Source organism: Coregonus clupeaformis, chromosome 35 (assembly GCF_020615455.1).
Source record: "Coregonus clupeaformis isolate EN_2021a chromosome 35, ASM2061545v1, whole genome shotgun sequence".
Classification (NCBI taxonomy): domain Eukaryota; kingdom Metazoa; phylum Chordata; class Actinopteri; order Salmoniformes; family Salmonidae; genus Coregonus; species Coregonus clupeaformis.
Genome location: NC_059226.1, coordinates 37,177,346 through 37,193,023, shown reverse-complemented (window position 1 = coordinate 37,193,023; position 15,678 = coordinate 37,177,346). Strand labels below are relative to the sequence as shown.

The 15,678-nt window shown below is 48.7% G+C and overlaps 1 protein-coding gene across 1 annotated transcript in view; it reads left to right on the top strand.

Annotated features, from left to right (window-relative positions):
* The window catches only part of LOC121551685 (ADP-ribosylation factor-like protein 6-interacting protein 1), a 29,292-nt gene extending 25,274 nt beyond the window's left edge, over positions 1-4,018 (top strand). The window contains exon 6 of the mRNA XM_041864400.2: positions 2,589-4,018. Coding sequence (XP_041720334.2) covers positions 2,589-2,707 — 119 coding nt within the window. The 3' untranslated portion in view covers positions 2,708-4,018. The remainder of the gene's footprint in view (positions 1-2,588) is intronic.
* Positions 4,019-15,678: the final 11,660 nt, after the last annotated feature.

The following is a 15,678-nucleotide window of genomic DNA, read 5'->3' as shown; positions in this document are numbered from 1 at the left end:
GTTAAACCACCTGACCCCACTAGAGAAGTGACTACATAGGAAGGATGTACAAAGGTTGGCAATAAGGGAAGTGGAGTGTATCTCCTTGGCCGTGTCCCAAACGGCATCCTGTTCTCTATAGGTCCTGGTCTAAAGTAGTGCACTACATAGGGAATAGGGCACCATTTTGGATACACAGCCTGTCAGTTTATGGATGTTTCCCAACATGAGTCAAATCTGACGCAAATGTTACTTGGTTTATACATTTGTTTGTTAAATGTCTTTGCATACCAGGCCAGCACAACAAGTATTGATTGGCACCCTATTCACTATATAGTGTTCTACTTTTTGACCAGGGCCTATAGGGATAGTGCACTATATAGGGAATAGGGTGCGATTTCAAACTGAGACCCAGCATTAGCTATATATATTCCAAACATCATCGGAGACTTTGGCTAATTATTGGTCTGACTGAGAAGCTATAACAGACAAGCACAAGGGCCCCATACTGCTTAGAGAAAGGGTTATATATCATAATGAGTCCCAAATGGAACCCTATTAGGGGAACCCCATAGGGCTCTGGTCAAAAGTAGTGCACTACATAGGGAATAGTGTGCCGTTTGGGAGGCAAACCTAGTCTATTTTTTTTTTCCCCCCCAGTTTGCCAGACAGAGTAACTCTCCTCCAGAATCCTGACTTGTTTAAATGTGGTGAGACATTGTTCCGGTAAACGTGGAGTAGGTGGATTGTTTTATAGATGTGCATTCAGAAAGTATTTAGACCCCTTGACTTTTTCCACACTGTTACGTTACAGCCTTATTCTAAAATTAATTACATTATTTGTTTTCCTCGTCAATCTCTATACACAATACCCAATAATGACAAAGTGAAAAGTTTTTAATACATTTTTGCTAATTTATAAAAAAAAAAACATACCTTATTTACATGAGTATTCCGACCCTTTATGAGCTCAGGTGCATCCTGTTTCCATTGATCTTCCTTGATGTTTCTACAACTTGATTGGAGTCCACCTGTGGTCAATTCAATTGATTGGAAATGATTTAGAAAGGCACACACCTGTCTATAAGGTCCCACAGTTGACAGTGCATGTCAGAGCAAAAACCAAGCCATGAGGTCGAAGGAATTGTCCGTAGTGCTCCGAGACAGGATTGTGTTGAGGCACAGATCTGGGGAAGGGTACTAAAACATTTCTGCAGCATTGAAGGTCCCCAAGAACACAGTGGCCTCCATCATTCTTAAATGGAAGAAGTTTGGAATCACCAGGACTCTTCCTAGAGCTGGCCGCCCGGCCAAACTGAGCAATCGGGGGAGAAGGGCCTTGGTCAGGGAGGTGACCAAGAACCCGATGGTCACTCTGACAGAGCTCAAGAGTTCCTCTGTGGAGATGGGAGAACCTTTCAGAAGGACAACCATCTCTGCAGCACTCCACCAATTAGGCCTTTATGGTAGAGTGGCCAGACGGAAGCCACTCCTCAGTAAAAGGCACATGACAGGCCGCTTGGAGTTTGCTAAAAGGCACCTAAGGACTCTCAGACCATGAGAAACAAGATTCTCTGGTCTGATGAAACCAAGATTGAACTCTTTGGCCTGAATGCTAAGCGTCACATCTGGAGGAAACCTGGCACCATCCCTACGGTGAAGCATGGTGGTGGCATTATCATGCTGTGGGGATGTTTTTCAGCGGCAGGGACTGGAAGACTAGTCAGGATCGAGGGAAAGATTAACAGAGCAAAGTACAGAGAAATCCTTGATGAAAACCTGCTCCAGACCTCAGACTGGGGCGAAGGTTCATCTTCCAACAGCTCAACGACCCTAAGCACACAGCCAAGACAATGCGGGAGTGGCTTCGGGACAAGTCTTTGAATGTCCTTGAGTGGTCGCGCCAGAGCCCGGACTTGAATCTGATCAAACATCTCTGGAGACCTGAAAATAGCTGTGCAGCGACGCTCCCCATCCAACCTGACCGAGCTTGAGAGGATCTGCAGAGAAGAATGGGAGAAACTCCCCATATACAGGTGTGCCAAGCTTGTAGCGTCATACCCAAGAAGACCCGAGGCTGTAATCGCTGCCAAAGGTTCTTCAACAAAGTACTGAGTAAAGGGTCTGAATACTTATGTAAATGTGATATTACATTTGCAAACATTTCTAAAAACCTGTTTTAGCTTTGTCATTATGGGGTATTGTGTGTAGATTGGGGGGGGACAATTTTAAACCATTTTAGAATAAGGCTGTAATGTAACATAAGTGAAGGGGTCTGAATACTTTCCGAATGCACTGTATAGTTTAATAGACCCGTTAGGAACCGAACGGCTCAGTGGTGGAGGGACTAACCTGAGCTTGTCCAATAAGAGAGGCTGTTTTTGCTATGGTTTGATACATTATGCACTAATGAAAACAGCCCTTCTTTAAGCAGTATCCTGTGTTGTTTGGTCCTCCTTGCTCAGGGAATATGACAGTTGGTCAATCGGACTGACCGTTAAACCGGTCTGATTGGTCAGCTGCTCCCACCAAAATAGATATTATTGGTACACTCATGGCTACACTACATGAGGACATGTAGTGACTCTTTGTGTTTCCTGTGTCCCCAGTGAGTTTCCTGCTCCTGCTTCCTGGTCTGAACCAGCATGGCGTCATCAGCAAGTACGCTGGCATGGCCAAGAGAGAGATCAACAAACTGCTGAAACAGAAGGAGAAGAAGAATGAATAGAAAGAAAGGGAAGAAGAGGGGATCTGTGAGACGAGACGAACGAGAGAAAAGAGGAAGAAGAAACCAGTAGATGGAACGTAAAAGAAAATAAGCTTCAACTAAGTACTTGTGTACTTCCTCAGTCTGCTCAGACCAACTCTACACACGCTCTCTCTCCCCCCTTGACCTCTGACCCCTGTCACCTAACCAACCAATCACCTGGCGGGATTTGTTTTTCAACAGGAAGTGTTTTCCCACCTATCCTCCCATGCATGCAGTCAGTCGCCACGTCGGTCAGGGCTTTAGTTCACCAGTAGACCACACTGAAACGTTACAACGCACACACACACACACGTGTGTCTGTCTGTAGAGCCTGTATGAACGTGTTTAAGATGCCAGTCACTGTCAGTAATACTCTAGTGAAAGACTACTGAACAGAAACCTCTAGCAATATTGCGTATGATTATTATCAAACACCCCACACATGTAATACCATCACAAAACCAATATATAATACAAGTCAGTCTCCCAGTGAGGATGGTTGGTGTAATGGACATACTGATGATGGGTAGGTAGTGTCAGTATTGTTTCAGAAGGCTGCTGTTGCCGCCGCTCCTTGACCTTTTTAGATTCCTGCTTCTGTCTCATTTTAAGATTGCACTGAAACTGGAGAAGAAACTGGAGTTTAGAGTAGAGAAGCAGACCCAGGGTTGATGTCCCAAATGGTACCCTATTCCCTACACAGTGCACTACTTTAGACGCTCTCGTCAAAAGTAGTGCACTATCTAGGGAATAGGGTGCCATTTGGGACTCGAGGGCCTAGTCTCTGGTGATGTTTGGAATATATATATATATATAATATGCTGGTCTGCGTCTGAAATGGCACCCTATTCCCTCTGTAGTGCACTACGTAGGGATTAGGGTGCCATTGGAAGACTCAACCCTGGTGTGAGCTGAGACTGGTTTCAGACCCGTACTTAGACACAGGTCTAGGATCAGCGAAACCTGCCCCCTACCCCATGACCTTACTGATTTAGGGGGAGGAACACCAATCTGGCCTTGGATCAGTGTCTAGTCCAGGTGGACTTGATCCTACTATAGAACCACTGCTGTAACGCTGCTAGCTGGTCCTGCTAGAGCCCTTTATCTGTCCCTCTGGCCCGCTGTCTCTCTGGTCGGGGGGATGATTGTAAATAAGCCAATCCTCTCTTTCTCTCTCTGGTCTGTCTGTTTTTGTCCTTTTACCTATCTCACTGTTCCTCGCCTCCATTTCATCTGTTTGTTTTTTTTGACTTCTCTACGAAGAATGAATAAAGTCAGATTTTAAATTGACATTGATGCCGGCTAGCTCGTTGATCCTGCTTTGTAGTATTACCCCTCAGGTGTTGAATGTTCTTGAAGTGAGGGAGGGATGTTCATACCGTACATAGCACTCTGTTTCCCCCAGGGCCAAACCTCCATTTTAAATGTCCTGTCAGACAGATGTGGTTAGATAATCGATGTACTGTTCTACTCCTGGCAGTGGAAGAAGCTCACTTTTTTCACTCGCACACAAACACACTCTTTCTCTCCCCACACACACACTTTTTTCTCTCTTGCTACACACACTTTTTTTTCTCTCACTACACACACTTTTTCTCTCACCACACACTGTTTTTCTCAGGCTACACACACTTTTTTTTCTCACCACACTTTTTTTTTTCTCGCGCTACACACACCCTTTCACTCTCCTATGCACTCATTCTTTCTCACACAGAGTTCCCAGTAATTAGTTAGTTTATTAACCTCTTAAGGATCTAACCCTTTTTTCAATTTTCGCCTGAAATGACATACCCAAATCTAACTGCCAGTAGCTCAGGACCTGAAGCAAGGATATGCATATTCTTGGTATCATTTGAAAGGAAACACTTTGAAGTTTGTGGAAATGTGAAATTAATGTAGGAGAATATAACACATTAGATCTGGTAAAAGATAACAAAAAAAGAAATAAAACATGTTATGTTTGTATTATGTCTTTGAAATGCAAGAGAGAGGCCACAATATTATATTGCAGTTTAGGCGCAATTTACATTATGGCCACTAGATGACAGCAGTGTGTTCAAGGTTTCAGATTGCAATACTGGACTATTTTGTATCAAGTCTGCCCAAATGTGCCGAATTGGTCAATTGATACATTTTCAAGTACATAACTATAGAGAACATACAAAAATGGTATGGTAATACAAAATGTACGTTTACACACTCCCAGAAATCATACATGATGGATCATTAGCTTATACACTAACTTTCACTCATCTAGATGGCCGGGCGGGGTGGGTGTGGAGCCAGAGACAGCAGGGGTTCAAACTGTAGAACCCAGTTCCCACATTTGAATATAAAAAATGAATTGTATCAAACAAAACTATGCTACATTTGATCTCTGGGACCCTCAGGATGACAAATCAGAGCAAGATTACTGAATGTAAGTACATTATTTACCTTCAGAGGTGAATGTATCAAGCCAGTTGCCGTGATACGTTTTTTGTTGTGCACTCTCAAACAATAGCATGGTATTTTTTCACTAATAGCTACTGTAAATTATTGTTAATCTAAGCTTTCTGCCCATATAAGACATGTCTATGTCCTGGAAAGTTTGCTGTTACTTACAACAGTCATGCTAATCACATTAGCGCACGTTAGCTCAACCGTCCCGTATCCGGGACACCGATCCCGTAGAGGTTAAGTGAAAAGGTAACCTCCAGGACAGTTTAACACTCAGCCCAGATCTGCCAGGACAGTGAGCTTCAGGGAGCAGGTTTATTAGTCTGAAGTAGTGTTATGCCAGTGAGTTGTTCTGACTTGAGATGGAGTGTTAGTTGAGTGGTTTTGCTAGTATTTAAGTGTCTTGTCTTTGAGTGTTGGTCTGAACTGCACTCAGTTCGGTCAGAGTTGGTTTTGAGTGTGTGTGCTCCGTTGATTTGTAGAGTGTGTGTGTACAGTTTTATTGTGTGTTTAGTTGAGTCGGAGGGCACAGCAGTCCGTCTCCCAGCGTCGCGCAGCCCACAGGACTCTCTCTCCAGACTGTCTCCTAGCTTTACCTGGACCTGCTGGATTCCTGGCCTCACCTGACACACACAGCTGTGGTTAGCACGGAACTGTGTTATCTGTGGGTTTACATTAGAGCCTAGAAAGTGTGTGTGTAATTGAGAGGGGAGGGGAAGAGGGAGAGAAGAGAGGGAGGGGGAGGAGGGAGGAGGGAAGAGGGGGGGAGGGAGGGAGGGAAGAGGGGGGGAGGGAGGGAGGGGGAGGGAGGGAGGGGAAGAGGGGGGAGGGAGGGAGGGAAGAGGGAGGGGGGAAAGAGGGAGGGGGGGGGGAAAGAGGGAGGGAGGGGGGGGGGAAAGAGGGAGGGAGGGAGGGGAAGAGGGAGGGGGGAAAGAGGGAGGGAGGGAAAGAGGGAGGGGGGGGAAGAGGAGGGAGGGGAAGAGGGAGGGGGAAGAGGGAGGGAGGAGGGGAAGAGGGAGGGAAGAGGGAGGGAGGGAGGGGAAGAGGGAGGGGGGGGGGAAGAGGGAGGGAGGGGGAAGAGGAGGGAGGGAGGGGGAGGGAGGGAGGGGAAGGGGGAGAGAGGGAGGGAGGGAGGGAGGGAAGGGAGGGAGGGGGGAAGGGAGGGAGGGAAGGGAGGGAGGGAGGGAGGGAGGGGGGAAGAGGGAGGGAGGGAGGGAGAGGGGAAGAGGGAGGGAGAGGGGGGAGGGAGGGGAGGGGAAGAGGTAGGGAGGGGAGGGGAGGGGAAGAGGTAGGGAAGGGAGGGAGGGGGGAAGAGAGAGGGGGAGGGGGGAAGAGAGAGGGGGGAGGGGGGAAGAGAGAGATGAATAGAGGTGTTCTATTCTATTCAGTGGTTTCCTTCCTCTAAATGTGAGCCTACAGCACCCTCTACTGGTGAAATTGAGTACTGAAGACATCCCTGTATGACCATGTAGTCACTATATTTAACTGACGTGTTTCACTGAGACAACACGGAATGAAATAAAGCTCAACTGACGATCATTCATTCATTGAGACTGACAGTTGGTCGTACCGGGATGATGTCTTTGGGGCCATGGATGTCTCTGCTGTGTGTCTGTGATTGGCTGGTGGATGTGTGACTCAGGTCCAGCTGACCGGCGTGCTGGGAGGGGTAGGCGGGATCACAGGGAAAGAAGACCAGCGGTTGGCCGTCGGCTGCCCACCCACAGTAACTCTGGAGAGAACCAGGAAGAGGATCTCACGACATCACTCACGTCATACAAAAGACAGACACACACACACCGATATATTAGTTCCTTTATTCAAACAGTAAAAGTGCTCATACTGCTCGTGTGTGTGGTACTGGTACAGTTCTATAATACCATCTATTGGTACTAACCTGAGTGTGTGTGGTTGTGTAGCTGGTCCCAGATGCCTGTGGGTGCCCTAGTGACAGGGTGCTCTGGTGCATCAGGCGCCCATTCCTCGGGCCTAAAGACTGGGGCTTGCCTGGACCCCGCTGCCCAGCCGGGGCCCCTCGGATGTGGGTCATCTGACTGCCCATGAGCACACTGCCGACCTTACTACCCTGGCCGAAGCCTACTGTCACATGCCGGTTCTCAGACATACTGCTGGCCAATCCCCTGGAACACAACATATCATTGTATCTATCAAGGCTGAGTCCAAATGGTACATCCCCTATTCCTTGTATAGTGCACTATTTTTGAACAGGGCCCAGGCTAACCAGTTGTCTGGACAGTAACAGCCCAACATTTTCATGAATTTGATTGGTGAAATAAATCGCAATGCAATAAAGAATGTGATTTTTAAAATGTATTTTCTGTTTGTAGCCTACACACACCACTCCCCACCATTGTTGACAAAAATAAATCGATTAGTTACCGGAGTGTAACTCCAGTTCTATGAGTGGAGCGGAGCCCCATAGGGGAGCTCTGCTCCTAGTGGTTTACCCTCTGCCCTAAGGCAGCAACAGCCTGAAGCAAAATTATGCACACACCTGCAGCCAATGGGAGCACAGGTGTCCCTATAAGAGGGGACACCTCCCCTCAATCAGCCTCCCGAGATATTTATCTTCAGCGAGACTAGAGAGGGTCGGCAGGGCCTTAGTCTATGGGGCTCCGCTCCACTCATAGAACTGGAGTTACACTCCGGTAACTAATCGTTCTATATCGTGGAGCTCCGCCCCATAGGGAGCTCTGCTCCTAGTGGTTTAAGGCGGAGCGTAGCGCTCCCAAAATGTACTCCCTGCCGAGCCTAACACTTCCCATTAAAAATGAAAAGGTCAAGCCTAGCAATGGCCGCAACCAATTCCCGCAGTACTGCAACTAAAAACCCCTACAGGCGTCACAATATACCGCGTCATCGGTTAAAGACCCGCCCCACCTAGTTCAATGGCAATGCCAATGACTAGTGGGCAGATCACCAGAATAGAAGCTACACTAATCTGTACTAGCAGATAGATGTGCCTCAATATCCTGTGAAAACACCACCGACCACTAATGGAATGACACCAAGTGTCACTCTACATTATGTGCACAGTAGACCACCTCACTCACTCAATGGAATCCCAGAGATTAGTAGGCAGGAACAAAATATAAGTCATACTAAACTGAACAATCAGATAGATGACCTCACATTCTGTCAATTCAATACATGTCTCTACTATACTGACCCTGTCAGTCAAGAGTCATGCCACAAGATATGCTTTCCATCCAAAGCGGACCTGATAGAAACCTGTGTCCATCGTCCTGCTTTTCTCTCTTCCAGCTCAAGATTCCCCTTCAGCTATGCTGAGTACAATCGAGCCCGAGATAGAAAGCCTATCTATCAAAAAACATGTTTTCCTAACCAAAGCGGACCTGATGGGAACCTGTCCATAGTCCTGCTTTATCCTCTCTTCCTGGCTCAAAATCTCCTTTCAGCTTTGCTGAGTATAGACCGAGCCAAAGAGTTAGAAAACATATCAGTCAAAAATATGTCTTCCTAACCAAAGCGGACCTGATGGACACCCATGTCCACAGTCCTGCTTTTTTCCCACTCTTTCTTGCTCAAGATCTCCCTTCAGCCACGCTGAGTACCGATCGAGCCAAAGAGTTAGAAGACATATCTAATAGATAGAGCAGAATATGTCTTCTTAACCAAAGCGAGCCTGATGGACACCCATGTCCACGGTCCTGCTTTTTTCCTCTCTTTGTTGCTCAAGATCTCCCTTCAGCCACGCTGAGTACAGATCGAGCCAAAGAGTTAGAAGACATATCTAATAGATAGAAACGGATAAATGGAGACGGTGTCTACCATGACGCTGCTCTACAAATATCCTCTACCCCTGTTCTTCTGAAGAGGGCAGTAGAAGCTGCTACTCCACGAGTGGAGTGAGCTCTGATACCCTGAGGCAGTTGTCGCCCGCTGCCTCGTAAGCTGTCTCAATACCTTCACAAAGCCAATGAGACAATCGCTGTTTTGAAAGTGGTCTACCTAATGCAGCCGCACCGTGACACACAAACAGCTGAGGCGATGACCTAATCGCTGCTGTGCGCTCAACGTAACACGCCAAAGCGCGCACTGGGCACAGACAATGAAGCTTTTCCTCACTCCTCTCCCCATGAGGAGGGGGGAGAAAAAAGCCCACAACTCCACGGTCTGTGATCTATATGCACTGCTAATAACCTTCGGCACAAACGCCGGGTTAGGACGTAACATCGCTCTGCTCAGATCGCCATTAATGGCAAGGCAGTCGGGTCTCGTCGACAGGGCACACAAATCACTGACACGCTTAGCGGTAGTCAAGGCGAGCAACAGTGCCGTCTTGATAGACAGCATCTTGAGGGGTATTTGATTCAATGGCTCGAACGGCGACTTACATAGCGCTTCGAGTACCAAAGCCAAATCCCACTGGGGCAGCGTGGCTCTAGGCATTCACTAAAGGGTGGCTGAACACGTTCGTTCCGCCAAACCCCTCATGACCAGCTGAAATTGCCGCTGCAAACACTCTAATGGTGGAGGGCAATTTCTGCTTATCAAACATAAACTGCAGAAAAGAGAGCACACTCTCAACCTGACAGTTCATGGGGTCCACACCTTGTGTGTCACACCATCGTGAAAAAACTTTCCATCTGCTGGTATACATCCTAGAAGTGGAACCGGCTCGTGCACCTTGTATGGTTCTGATCACTGCATCAGACAACCCACGGCGCCTCAACCTGTCCCATTCAGGAACCAAGCCTTCAGTGGTTGGCCGATTATGGGCCATTGCCCTATCGAGCCTCCCGCCTGAGTCAACGCGTCCCGTCGATGTGGAATTGGCCAAGGTGGCGCAATCAACATCTGACTCATAAACAATAATAGCGCCGGAGAAGATGGCTGCCGTTTTACAGCCCTCTAACCAATTGTACTATTATGTGTGTTTTTCCGCGTTATTTGTAATTTATTTTGTACATAATGTTTCTGCCATCGTCTCTTATAACCAAAAAGAGCTTCTGGATATCAGGACAGCGATTACTCACCTCGCATTGGACGAAGATTTTTGCTTCAACGAGGCGGCCGCGAAGGATATCCTACAGACACCCGACAAGGCCCAAATCCCCGTCATTCGCGTGAGGAAGAGACGGAGATATCGCGGACGCAGATCCGGGTGCCTTGTAAGGATCCGACGGCGAGCGAGTAAACTGCCTCTTCCATCAATCCTATTAGCCAACGTTCAAGCTTTTGAGAATAAAATGGATGATTTAAGATTACGGTTATCCTACCAACGGGACATTAAAAACTGTAATATCTTATGTTTCACGGAGTCGTGGCTGAACGACAACAATGATAACATTCAGCTAGCAGGCTATACGCTACATCGGCAGGACAGAACGGCTGACTCGGGTAAGACAAGGGGTGGCGGTCTGTGTATATTTGTAAACAACAGCTGGTGCACAAAATCAAATACTAAGGAAGTCTCGAGGTTTTGCTCGCCTGAGGTAGAGTATCTTATGATAAGCTGTAGACCACACTATTTACCAAGAGAGTTTTCATCTATATTTTTCATAGCTGTCTATTTACCACCACAAACCAATGCTGGCATTAAGATTGCACTGAATGAGTTGTACAAGGCCATTAATCAACAGGAAAACGCTCATCCAGATGCAGCGCTCCTAGTGGCCGGGGACTTTAATGCAGGGAAACTTAAATCCGTTCTACCTAATTTCTACCAGCATGTTAAATGTGCAACCAGAGGGAAAAAAACTCTAGACCACCTTTACTCCACACACAGAGACGCATACAAAGCTCTCCCTCGCCCTCAATTTGGCAAATCTGACCATAACTCTATCCTCCTGATTCCTGCTTATAAGCAAAAACTGAAGCAGGAAGCACCAGTGATTCGGTTAATAAAAAAGTGGTCAGATGACGCAGATGCTAAGCTACAGGACTGTTTTGCTAGCACAGACTGGAACATGTTCCGGGATTCTTCAGACAGCATTGAGGAGTACACCACATCAGTCACTGGCTTCATCAATAAGTGCATCGATGATGTCGTCCCCACAGTGACCGTACGTACATACCCCAACCAGAAGCCATGGATTACAGTAAACATCCGCACTGAGCTAAAGGGTAGAGCTGCCGCTTTCAAGGAACGGGACTCTAACCCGGACGCTTATAAGAAATCCCGCTATGACCTCCGACGAACCATCAAACAGGCAAAGAGTCAATACAGGTCTAAGATTGAATCATACTACACTGGCTCTGACGCTCGTCGGATGTGGCAGGGCTTGAAAACTATTACAGACTACAAAGGGAAGCACAGCCGCGAGCTGCCCAGTGACACAAGCCTACCAGACGAGCTAAACCACTTCTATGCTCGCTTCGAGGCAAGCAACACTGAAGCATGCATGAGAGCACCAGCTGTTCCGGATGACTATGTGATCACGCTCTCCGTAGCCGATGTGAGTAAGACTTTTAAGCAGGTCAACATTCACAAGGCCGCAGGGCCAGACGGATTACCAGGACGTGTACTCCGAGCATGTGCTGACCAACTGGCAAGTGTCTTCACTGACATTTTCAACATGTCCCTGACTGAGTCTGTAATACCAACATGTTTCAAGCAGACCACCATAGTCCCCGTGCCCAAGAACTCTAAGATAACCTGCCTAAATGACTACCGACCCGTAGCACTGACGTCTGTAGCCATGAAGTGCTTTGAAAGACTGGTCCTGGCTCACATCAACAGCATAATCCCAGAAACCCTAGACCCACTCCAATTTGCATACCGCCCCAACAGATCCACAGATGATGCAATCTCTATCGCACTCCACACTGCCCTTTCCCACCTGGACAAGAGGAACACCTACATGAGAATGCTATTCATTGACTACAGCTCAGCATTCAACACCATAGTGCCCTCTAAGCTCATCACTAAGCTAAGGATCCTGGGACTAAACACCTCCCTCTGCAACTGGATCCTGGACTTCCTGACGGGCCGCCCCCAGGTGGTAAGGGTAGGTAACAACACATCTGCCACACTGATCCTCAACACGGGGGCCCCTCAGGGTGCGTGCTCAGTCCCCTCCTGTACTCTCTGTTCACCCATGACTGCATGGCCAGGCACGACTCCAACACCATCATTAAGTTTGCCGACGACACAACAGTGGTAGGCCTGATCACCGACAACGATGAGACAGCCTATAGGGAGGAGGTCAGAGATCTGGCCGTGTGGTGCCAGGACAACAACCTCTCCCTCAACGTGACCAAGACAAAGGAGATGATTGTGGACTACAGGAAAAAAAAGAGGACTGAGCATTCTCATCGATGGGGCTGTAGTGGAACAGGTTGAGAGCTTCAAGTTCCTTGGTGTCCACATCACCAACGAACTATCATGGTCCAAACACACCAAGACAGTCGTGAAGAGGGCACGACAAAGCCTATTCCCCCTCAGGAGACTAAAAAGATTTGGCATGGGTCCTCAGATCCTCAAAAAATTCTACAGCTGCACCATCGAGAGCATCCTGACTGGTTGCATCACCGCCTGGTATGGCAACTGCTTGGCCTCTGACCGCAAGGCACTACAGAGGGTAGTGCGTACGGCCCAGTACATCACTGGGGCAAAGCTTCCTGCCATCCAGGACCTCTATACCAGGCGGTGTCAGAGGAAGGCCCTCAAAATTGTCAAAGACTCCAGCCACCCTAGTCATAGACTGTTCTCTCTGCTACCGCACGGCAAGCGGTACCGGAGTGCCAAGTCTAGGTCCAAAAGACTTCTCAACAGCTTCTACCCCCAAGCCATAAGACTCCTGAACAGCTAATCATGGCTACCCAGACTATTTGCACTGCCCCACCACCCCATCCTTTTTACGCTACTGCTACTCTGTTAAGTATTTATGCATAGTCACTTTAACTCTACCCACATGTACATATTACCTCAACTACCTCAACTAGCCGGTGCCCCCGCACATTGACTCTGCAACGGTACCCCCCTGTATATATAGCCTCCCTACTGTCACTTTATTTTACTTCTGCTCTTTTTTTCTCAACACTTTTTTTGTTGTTGTTTTATTCTTACTTTTTTTGTTTAAAATAAATGCACTGTTGGTTAAGGGCTGTAAGTAAGCATTTCACTGTAATGTCTGCACCTGTTGTATTCGGCGCATGTGACCAATACAATTTGATTTGATTTGATTTGATTTGATCTCTGCAAACCACGGAGCCCCCGGGCGATCGGGCGCTATCAGTATCACTGACAGCCCCTCTGACCTCACCCTGGCTAGCAGTGGGAGAATGCAAGACAGCGGAGGGAATGCATACAGGAGAACTTTCGGCCACGGGTAGTGCGCGAACGCGTCTCTTCCCAGTGGTGGCTCGTCCTGTTCCCTCAGAGAGAACCATAGGGGACATTGCGCGTTCACGCGTGACGCGAACAGATCCACCTCGGCTCTCCCGAACTGTTCCCAAATTCGGAGAACAATGTCCGGATGCAGACACCACTCGTCGTCTCGAGGACCCCCTCTTGACATGAGGTCTGCTCCTACGTTCAAGTAGCCCGGAATGTGTGCTGCTCTCAACGAGCGAAGGTGCTTGTGAGCCCACAGCCACAATTCCTCTGCCGCCCGATGGAGAGCAGGAGACCTGACTCCACCCTGGCGATTTATGTGGGCTACTGTGGTCCGGTTGTCTGACCAGACCAGCACATCGCGACCCCGAAGGGTAGGCGCGAAGTGGGTCAGAACCAGTCGAACCGTTTCCAACTCCAAGAGGTTTATGTGACGACCTGATTGAGGCCATACACCTCCTATCGCTTGAGTCTGACATGTCCCTCCCCATCCAGTCAGAGAAGCATCTGTAAATACTGGAATGTAGGATGACACCTTGCCCATCGGGACTCCGTGCGTGAGAACGCTCGGATTCCTCCAATAGTCCAGGTCTGCTCTTAGCGAGAGAGGAACCACCACCAACCGATGACGTTGACGCACTGGGTCTAGTCTTAGTTGGGCGAACCATCGCTGTATTCTGCGCATGTGCAGGAGTCCCAGCGGGACCACAGAGTGGGCTGACGACATGAGACCCAAAAGTGACATGATCGACAGCGCCGTCACTGTGTGATTCGGACGACACTTCCTCAGGGCTAGCAACAAGGCTACCCTTCGAGGGTCCGAAATTCGAGCCCTCATCATTACAGTGTCTAGCTGTAGCCCCAGGTAGACAATCTGATGACTGGGCCAGGGCGCGCTCTTTTTCCAATTCACAGCGAACCCCAGACGCGTGAGATGAATCACTGTCTGTGTTGTGTGAGTGAACGCCAGCTCTGCTGACGGGGCGAGAACCAGTAGGTCGTCTAGGTAGGCTAATAGCCTTATCCCTTGACGACGCAGCGGTTCCAATGCCGCCTCCACACATTTGGAAAACGTTCGAGGTGCCAGGGCGTACCCGAATGGCATCCTCGTGAACTCGTACGCCACCCCTTGAAAGGCGAACCGCAGAAACTTCCTGTGACGCGATTGTATCGGCACATGGAAGTACGCGTCCTTTTAGGTCTATGCTTGTACAAAAGTCTCCTTTCTGGACACATTCCAGTAGACGTTTTGTCGTCAGCATTCGGAAGGGTCGTTTGGTTATGCTCTCGTTGAGAATGCGTAAATCCAAAATCGGCCTCACTCCCCCCATCTTTTTGGGCACTAGGAAATAAGGCGAATACAGCCCTTTGTTCCTTTGCTCCCGGGGAACTACTGTGACCGCCTCCTTCGCCAAAAGTTCCGTAATCTCTGACATCAGAGCGGCCACTTTGTCCGGCGTTTTCATCACCGTCTCCACCACTCCCCTGAACGGGGGTGGGGTTCGATGGAATTGGAGGGCATAACCCTTCTGCAACGTCTGTTCTAGCCAGCGTGAGAGGGGTACAGCTTCGTTGCCACTGCCAGCAATGCAGAGAAAGCGGGCGCGCACGAAGCTGTGGTGCATCCAGTAGGAAGGACCTGTATTCCTCTATGGCCCTCGCCGCCGCTATTCCCCAGCACTGGGTTGGTGGAATAGCCCAAGGCGGGCCCCCTCGAAAGGGAGAGGAAACATCAGCTCGTTCTGAGAGAATCGGAGGCCTTGATACGTCAGTTACGTCTGTAACGCTAGTATTCCGGCCCTCCGTGAACGCAGCACGGTTTTGAGCTGCACTGACTGAGGTATTAACCTGAGACAGAGCGCCCTCCCCGGATAGCAATTGCGTCATCATGTCATTGTCTGACTGAGACTGCTGCTTGTCATGAGATCCGTCCACTGCAGTACTCAACAGTCTGGAAAGTGTGGTCTCTAACTGGTACCACAAGGTGGCGCCACAATACCTCTTTTTCACTGGTCTCATGAGGCTGCTCAACAGCACACTCTAGGTGTGGTGAGCTGCACTCAGAGTAGTGGGCATTGTTACGTTCTGAATTAACCGGGGACGCCCATACATTGGTTACACCTGTAACTCTAGTATTCCGGCCCTCCGTGAACGTCGCACGGGTCTGAACTGCGCTGGCTGAGGCGTT